The sequence below is a fragment of the Lolium rigidum genome, chromosome 6 (assembly GCF_022539505.1).
Source record: "Lolium rigidum isolate FL_2022 chromosome 6, APGP_CSIRO_Lrig_0.1, whole genome shotgun sequence".
NCBI lineage: Eukaryota > Viridiplantae > Streptophyta > Magnoliopsida > Poales > Poaceae > Lolium > Lolium rigidum.
Genome location: NC_061513.1, coordinates 133,544,960 through 133,554,155, shown reverse-complemented (window position 1 = coordinate 133,554,155; position 9,196 = coordinate 133,544,960). Strand labels below are relative to the sequence as shown.

The window sequence follows — 9,196 nt, the reverse complement described above, 5'->3', positions numbered from 1 at the left end:
CTGGTCACCACTTGGCCGCACCAACAAGGGGCTCCCAGGCCGGCGCCCCAAGCCCCCTCTCTCCCAAACCCTAGCTACTCCCTCCTCCTTCTCCCGCGGTGCTTACGGTGAAGCGCTGCCGGAGATCTCCACCACCACCGTCACAACGCCGTCGTGTTGGCGGGATTCCGAGGAGGATATACTACATCCGTTGTCCGCTGGAACGGGGAGAAGGACGTCGTCATCAACACCGTACGTGTGACCGAGTGCGGAGGTGCTGCCCGATTGTGGCACCGTCAAGATCTTCTACGCGCTTTTGCAAGCGACAAGTGATCGACTACATCCACCACGCGATCTTCGAAGGTACGGTTATCTTCACCTCGTTGCTACCATCTACTAGATTAGATCTTGCCTTGTTATTCGTTCTTGCGGTAGGAATTTTTTATTTTCTATGCTACGAATCCCTACAGTCTTAACCGAGGAAACATAATAAGCATGCACATAAATGGAGTGTGCATTATATTGGTGGATGTCCATAGCTTAGCATGCAAAATAGGTATTCCTTATTTTTTTTGTTGGTGGTGACTTTGATCAACCTTGCATTATGTAAGTCTAGATCTGGCCAATATGATATTTGTCTCCTAAAATTACACGTGCCACGTGCACGATGACTAGTAAATCTATTCAGTACACACATATTAGTGTGTTTGATTTCCTGTATTTTATCAGATTTTTCTTTAGTACCTCAAATTTTTTTGCTAGAATTTAAGTTGTGTTGCATTTTAAGGACCCGAAAGTGATGTGCATGCTTTTCCATAGTGGTAGTATAGTCAATACTTATGTACATGCAGAGGCTGGGGCTTATTGCTCCCTTATCTAAAAAAAAAACTTATGTACATCGAAATATATGTACTTTCTAAATTGTTATTCTTTTAATTGAAGAAGATGAAATGGATGGAAGTAGGAGAGAGTTGTAGTGACATATTTCCAACTTATGTTTTCTAATACTTTCTCGGAATCATATTACTTGCCACTAGTATGAATATACCTAGAACTAAAATATATCTAGATACAGCTATATTAGTGGCAACTAATATGGATGGGAGGAAGTAGTATTTTCCAACCCGTGAAAGTTGTAGTGGTATCAATGCAATTGACCCATCGGCTTAACGCAACACGGGCCACATGCAATATATGTGGTTAGAAAAGATCAACAAAGATCCCACTCCGTGCTACTCCCATGTCCAAAGAAGAAATGCTACAGTCGAAATGGCAAGCTAAGTTGAACGAGAGCTGTCAGTTATTTGCTAGAGACAATTAGCAAAGCTTGATAGGAGGCTGCGACAGGAACAACGTGGATAAAATTGGAGCCTCTGTGTTGTGTGGTAGCAGTGAGCTCTGCTCCTCTGAGTCCTGCCAAGAAGGATAGAGCTGAGACTGAAACACTTGTCATCGTTTACCAGCACATAAACTCCCCTTGCCTCTTCCCCTTACCAACCAATGAATTTCCCATGGTTTGTGTGTTAGTAAACCTACAATCTTGCCTGGTGAGGATACAGTAGCTTGCATCTACATACATCATACTAGGTTGCGTCCGTTTGGAGCAAAATGGAGGCTGCCATGGACAGCGGATCTGTGAGAGCTACAATGAGCATCTTTGGCGAGAGCATCAGTGGGAGAAAGGCAGAGAAGAACAGAGGGCATGCTCTAGCTCAAGAGGTACTCTCTCAAGTTTGAATTCGTGCACTTTAAGATTTGGCATTGCTTCCATGTCTTTGGAGAGCAAGTATCATTCTATGGAAAAGAAAAGAAAAAAAATCCCCCCTCATATCTGTCTTGCTGTGTGCAGAACCTGTCTTCTGAAATGAAACAGATAGCGAAATCCAGCATGGACAAGCTGAATGAACGCAAGGCATCTGTGGATAACGAGCGAGCGGGCGCGGAGTCGGAGCTATCGAGAGCACGGGCAATGGCCAAGGAGCTGGAGCGCCAAATCGACCAGACCAAGGCCAAAGTGACGTCCCAGAGGTCGGAGCTGCAAGCAGTGCGGGCGACCAGGACACGGAAGAGTGAGGCCCAGGAAGCGCCGGACGCACACGACGGGGAGGTGGCGGAAGAGCTGGACCGCGTCAAGAGGGAGCTCCGCAAGCTGAGGCTGGAGGTGAAGTCGGCGGCAGAGGCCAAGGCCAAGGCCGAGAGCGACGTCGTGACGACGGTGTGCAAGATCCAGTCCAGCCTGCAGGCCACCGACGAGATGAAGCGGCGCGTGGACGAGGCGAACGAGGAGCACGTCCTGGTCGAGCTCGCGCGCATCGAGGCCGAGCGGGAGCGCCGCGAGCTCGAAGCCCAGCGCGTCGCGGAGGCCGAGCGGTTCGCCAAGGAGATCGAGGCCACGAGAGCCAAGGTGAAGGCGGCGCGCAGGGAGGTGAGCCGCGTGAGAGAGCTGGAGGCGAAGCTGGAAGCGACCAAGGCCGACGTGGAGGTCCTGCAGGGCGAGATGCAGCTGGTGCGCGCCATGGAGAAGAATCACGTCGCGGACGTCGACGATGGGGCGGCGGAGGCTACCGCGAGGCAGAAGAAAGAAGAGGCGCAGGACAGGGCGGTGCTGCAGGCCACGGAAGCGGAGCTAGGCGCGGCCAAGGAAGAGCTGGAGAGCATCAAGGCGGGAGGGTTCCAGTTCATGACCTCCATGGACCGCACCCGCACCGAGCTCATGCGCGTCGTCGAGGAGATCGACCGGCTCAGGACGCAGGAGAAGAACGCGGACGCGCAGGTGCAGCAGCTCAACACGAAGCTCCTCAAAGCGAGGGCCCAGTTGGAGGCTGTGACGGCCGCCGACGAGAGGTCCAAGGCGATCGTGTCGAACCTCACGGCCGCGATGCAGCAGCTGCATGCCGAGACCGAGGCGGCGAGCAAGGAGGAGGAGCTGACCATGCTGGAGAAGCGGTGCGTGGTAGCGGAGGCCGAGAACGTCACCAGGGAGATGGCCACGGCCGAGGAGAGGATCAGGCAGGCGGTGAAGGAGCTGGAGGCGGCGAAGGCGTCCGAGGCGTCGGCGATGAAGAAACTCAAGGCCGCCGCGGAGAGCACGATGCAGGCAAGGGCATCGCGGCGGCAGGGGACGGTGACCGTGTCCCGGTTCGAGTACGAGTACCTCAGCGGGCGCGCGGCGCTGGTCCGGGTGGTGGCCGACAAGAAGGTGGCCGCGGCGCAGGCGTGGGTGCAGGCGCTGAAGGCCGGTGAAAAGGAGGCCGCGATGCGCGCCGAGGCGGTAGAGCGCGAATTAAGGGAGATGGGCCCCAGGGAAGCGCAGGCGGCGTCGGAGGCGGAGAAGACGACGGGCGAGCAGAAGGCGCTGGAGCAGGAGCTGTACGACCTGAACGCGACGGCGGAGAGCGTGGGTCTGCAGTGCGCCTACCCGCGGCGGAGGTCGAGCAGGGTCTCGATGACGTCGAGGAGGTCCAAGGCGCGACGGTCGTCAGTGTCAGCGGCGAACTGGAACCCGAAGTCGCCGTCGTTCACCATCAAGAGGAAGAAGAAGGTGATGCCCAGCCTCCTGAAGCTCATCAAGGAGAAGAGAGGCGGTAGCGACAAGAGCCCCAACTGACTAGTGAGCTTTGCCTTCTCGGCATTAAAATCAAGACTGTTTTGCTTCCAAGGATGGTTACAATTTGCACACTTTTAGTTTTTTTGAAATTTTAAAATCTCATGTTTTTATGTTTTTTAAAAACTATGGCATTAAATATGTAGATATATATGTTCATGAAAAGTGTATGCCAAAAAGTCCCACTGAAAATACTTTAAATTTTGGAAAATATAAAAAAATTCTGTCAAAAGGATACACTATTGTAATAGTTTTTTACTGCCATTTACGGTCATAAATTTATCTTTTTTTATATTGTTCAAAATATAAAGTATTTTTCACGGGACTTTTTTGCATACACCTCACCCGTATATGTCGATCTATATATTTAATGTTATTTTTTTGAAACTTAGAAACATGAGATTTTAATATTTTCAAAAATCTAAAAGTGAAGAGAACATTAGTGTCCATGTATCAAAAACACTATCCGACAATGTAACAGATACATAATATAGTACTAGCATTATACATGAGTATATACTATACGCAAAAAGATCATTATACATGTACTTTAATGATCCTGATCTTACTCAAATAGATTTATATGTATGACTTCAGTCTACAGATGTGGCTACTGACACGATTTTTCTAGGGGCACCGGCCTCTCGGTCAAAGATTCACCGATCCTCGTGATCCGTAACCCATACTTAAATCTTGTTATTTGAAAACCATCCTTCATGGATTCCACATAATTTGGATTTTTCAGTTTTTATCAAATTACAACTAATCTTGGTTCATACAATTTTTTGACAAAATTTATACGGTATTGCATAAAGATCAATGATATGCCATATCAATATAAAACAGGTAATATCTCAAAAGAGCTCTAAGCTCTCGGTGATCGGCATGTTATTTTCCTTGGCCCTACATGGAGGGGAGATAGTGATTGGCTATGAAAGGAAAACCTGCACAGAGGTCGGCTTGGTTGGCCTAGCACCCATTAGCTGGGATCAACTTTCTGGTCGGTCACCCTCAAATCGCTATAGGTTAAGCACACTTAATATGAGAGTGCTTTGGAGATGTGCTTTCGAAAAAGAAGTTGCAACTTGTTGATAAGAGTATCCTAGCAATCTTATTGAGCCCTAGGCTAGGATGTCATAATCTTCCCCCCTTATAAGATCGACGTCCTCGTCGATCAGCCCCAGGCCAGGAACGTCCCTTCTTGGTACACGTCCATGCGTCCAATGCCGACACATGTGCCATGTTGTGTGCCACAACGGGCCACACCAGCCATACGCCACATACCCGAGCCCCTAATTCTCACACGCCCGTGTAACTGCCAAGGTAGGCGCTAATACCAAATGTAACACCTTGACGATCCCCCACGCCGACCATCGTCCAGCAAGTGTGTTAGCCCTGGTAGCTCACTGGGATCTCTAGACTAACCCCACAGATCAATACATGTCCTTTCTGCGCGCTTTGTCCTCACTCATGCGCACTCGGGATCAACTTCCTGGTCAGTCAACCATCCTCAAATCGCTCGGGCCAAGCATGCTTAACCTCAGAGTTCTTTGGAGATGAACTTTCGGAAATAAGTTGCAACTTGTTGATATGCATATCCTAGCAATCCTATTGAGCCCTAGGCTAGGATGTCACCGCTGGTTTTGGATTAGAATGTGGATATACTTGACTGCAGATTCGAATCAGAAACGGGGTGTACTCGGACCGGAAACAAAACTATATATATGATCTCATCGGTAAATAGATATAGTTCTTGCAAATCTTAAGAGAGATCTAAACTTTCAGTTTTGTGTAGTTAAGAAAAAAGAAACAATTTACGCTAAAAATCAAGCATTGATAGAATTTTGTAGCTAAACGTGCCCGCCAAATGAATTCGGTAACTAAATAACTACTTGAAAGAGCAAAGTCTAAACCCCGTGTTTTGTGTGTTTGATGACAACACATGAGTTATCTCACCGTGTGCCTTGAGTATCATTGCTAGATTTGCAAGTGCACGGTGACCTCGCTGGACACGTCAAGATCGGAGGACTGAAGCGTAGTTATAGGTTTTCTGGTTTTGTGTGTGTATCGCGAGGTGACATGGCTGGAGAGAAAAAGGGAAAACCAGTTTTAGCCAGGCCGGTACTACCGGTACCTGTAGCGGTAGTACCGCTACCCCTATAGGTACCGCCCCACGGTACCGCTCTGAGTTCTGCGTTGGAATTGTCCCCCAGTACGAGTTGCGGTACCTCTGCGGTACCTGGAGCGGTAGTGCCGCTCACGAGCGGTAGTACCGCCCACGGTACCGCCCAGGTACCGTAACTAGTTACGGTAGTACCGCTCTGGTACCGCTCCGGTACCGCTTTGGATCCAGTAAGGTTTGGACCCCATTGCGGTACCTCGAGCGGTACCTCTAGCGGTAGTACCGCTCTGCGTCCACATGGACCAGATCTGGGGATTTCAAACTCAGAGCGGTAGTACCGCTTCCCAAAAGCGGTAGTACCGCTTAGGAGAAAACTGGACATAACGGTTGGATTTGGAGGAGCCTATATAAGGGCCCCTTCTTCCCCAACTCGTTTTTATCTCCTCTCTCTCTCCTCCATTGTTGATGAGCTTAATCCTTGAGGATCTCCCCAACCATCCAACCAATCTTGCTCAAATTTTGAGGAGTGGTGGAGGAGACCCCGATCTATATTTCTACCAAGAGAGATTTCACCAATACTTGCTATTCCTTAGTGGATCTTGGTGTTAAAGTTCCTATTGTGGGACATTGGAGGAAGTGCATCCATGGAGGCTAGCTTGGTGTTGTACTAGCTCCATGGGTTGTTGGGAGCCTCCTTGTGGTGTGGAGCTCGCCCCAACCTTGTGAAGGAATCACCGCCTCGACCGGTGCCTTAGTGGAGAAGGGGGAGCACCTTCGTGGAGCTCTCTCGAGGAAGAAGGTGAGGCCTTCCTTCGTGGTGTGGCTGTCTAGCCTCTTGTGTGAGGCTAGCTCCTCCTCAACGCAGACGTACTCCCTTTTGTGGGAGGAACTGCGGGAAACAAACCTCGCCTCATCTCCGCGCCCTCCGGTTGTCCCGCTCCTTACTCTTACTATCTTGTGATTGTTCCTTTGCTTGTTGCACTTGTTCTAGGATCATTGTAGGATCACCAACACCACTAAAGCAATCACCTTTACCTTCCGTTGCACTAAAATTGAAAAAGCTTAAAACTTGACGTAGCAACCATTCACCCCCCCTCTTGTTCGCTACGATCCATTCAATTGGTATCAGAGCGAGGTTTTCTTGCTCGGGCTTTACCGCCTAAGAAATGGCCGAACAAGATGCGGGTGTGGCGAATGGCCGAACAAGATGAAGTGAACAACATGGCCGACAATTTCGTCATGATTGAAGGAGAGACCCCCGAGGAAATGTACCGGCGCCTCATCGCTCTTGCCGTACAAATGCAAGATCTTGGAGAAACATTTGTGGATGACCATTGGATCAAGCGCAAGTTCTACAACGCTCTCCTCCCTTATGAGGAAGTGAAGTTGACGGCTGAAAGGACACAGATGTCGCCTAGAGGGGGGGGTGAATAGGCGATTTAAAACTTTTACGAGATGGGCTTAACAAATGCGGAATAAAACTAGCGTTTACTTTGTCAAGCCCAAAGCCTATATACTATTGTTCACCTATGTGCACCAACAACTTATTCTAAGCAATGGTTCACCTATGTGCACCAACAATTTATGCTAAGCAATACAAGCAAGTATGTGATAGCAAGATATATATAACTTCAAGCACGATGGCTATCACAAGGTAAAGTGCATAAGTAAAGAGCTCGGGTATAGAGATAACCGAGGCACGCGGGAGACGATGATTTATCCCGGAGTTCACACTCTTGCGAGTGCTAATCTCCGGTGGAGAGGTGCGGTTGCTTAGTGCTCCCGAACGCCACAAGAGGCTCACCTTGAGGTGTGGTTGCTCGATGCACACCAACGCCACAAAGGCCTCACCCCAAGATGCGGTACTCACACCACACACCGAACGCCACGAAGGCGCCTCACCTAAATCTCCGGTGACCCTCGCCACAAAGGCCTAGGTCACGGTTCCACTAAGGGATTTCCTTCGAGGCGGAAACCGGGCCTTACACAAAGATTGGGGCACACATCCACAACTTAATTGGAGGCTCCCAACAAATCGCCACAAAGGCGTAGAATCCGTCTAGGGTTCCAAGAACCCAAGAGTAACAACCTTCTTGCTTTCACCACCACGAATCACCGTGGAGAACTCAAACCGATGCACCAAATGCAATGGCAAGAACACCACAAAGATGCTCAAGTCCTTCTCTCTCAAATTCCAACAAAGCTACAAAAGCTATTGGGGGAATAGGAGAGGAAGAACAAAGAGGAGAACACAAAATTCTCCAAGATCTAGATCCCAAAGATTCACTCACAAAGAGATGATTTGGTTTGGTCAAAGTGTGGATCTAGATCTCCTCTCTCTTTTCCCTCAAAATGGGGCAAGAATCATGGAGGGATAGAGAGAAAGGGCAAGCTTCTCAAGAACAACAATGGAGGAGAGAGAGTAGAAGAAGCAACAGCCCAAGGAGGAAGAAGGGGGTATTTATACCCCCCAAGAAAATCGAGCCGTTTGGGCAAAACCAGGGCCGGATATTCCGGCCCAAGTTGGGGCCGGATTATCCGGGGGGCGGATAATCCGGCCTCGAGGACAAAACCTGGACAAAATCCGGCCAAAAATCCGGCCCCTATCCGGAGCTGCTTTTCTTCCGGTCCTTAGCCGATTTCGGGGGGAGGGGCGGATATTTCCGAAATATCCGGCACGGCAAAACTGCAGAAACACCAAAACTAAAACGGGCATAACTTTAGCATCCGGACTCCGATTTTGATGATCTTGGGCTTGTTTTGAAGCTAGGAACAAGCTCTACAAGATCATGCAGGAAACCATCATAGTCCAACAAGTTAGGATAGAAACAAATGATGAAAGGTTTGACCTATCTAAAAAAGACATACCGGTAAAACCTCCAATCTCAAAAATGCAACAAGTTGCCCATGCAAAAACCATTCTCAATGAACTAGAGCTTGTCATGAGAATAAGCACAAGCTCTAAAACATCACATGGATAAGATCCAAATAAAACCAAGAAAGATGATGAACCAAACTCGAAAACGCAACAAGTGATCTATGCGAAATCCGTTTTCGATGAACTAGAGCTTGTCATGAGAATAAGCACAAGCTCTAAAACATCACATGGATAAGGTCCAAATAACAACCAAGAAAGATGATGCAAGGATGCAAAGGTTTGAGCTCTCTCCGAACGATACGATCGAGTTACTCACTCGAGAGCCCTCTTGATCAGTACGGTAACTAAACTATAAACCGGTCTCCAACTACACTATGAGACCGGTGAGAAGAAACCCTATCAAGAGCAAACCTTATACTTGCGCATTCCACTTGAGCTTGATGACGACGATCTTGACCTCAACAAGATGGAACGCCTTTCTTGCTTGTGCTTGCTTGACGAAGTCTTGTAGATTGCTCCCCCATAAACCACCATGGGAGAGCTACTTCTTCGGCGCATCTTCACATAACCATGACCACCATGTGGATTGCTCCCCCATAATCCACCATGGGAG

General features: G+C 48.9%; 1 protein-coding gene across 1 annotated transcript; it reads left to right on the top strand.

The window, feature by feature from the left end:
• The first annotated feature begins 1,389 nt into the window (after window positions 1–1,389).
• Window positions 1,390–3,753, top strand: LOC124667182 (protein PLASTID MOVEMENT IMPAIRED 2-like). The gene is made up of 2 exons (XM_047204501.1): window positions 1,390–1,698; window positions 1,829–3,753. The coding sequence occupies exons 1-2, from the start codon at window positions 1,588–1,590 to the stop codon at window positions 3,584–3,586; spliced, it is 1,869 nt and encodes a 622-aa protein (XP_047060457.1). The 5' UTR covers window positions 1,390–1,587; the 3' UTR covers window positions 3,587–3,753.
• Window positions 3,754–9,196: the final 5,443 nt, after the last annotated feature.

Excerpts from the sequence above, each read along its gene's own strand:
- LOC124667182 (XM_047204501.1), top strand. The coding sequence starts at position 1,588 with ATGGAGGCTGCCATGGACAGCGGATCTGTGAGAGCTACAATGAGCATC. Across the intron at positions 1,699-1,828 it reads GGCATGCTCTAGCTCAAGAG|AACCTGTCTTCTGAAATGAA; the intron begins GTACTCTCTCAA and ends TGCTGTGTGCAG.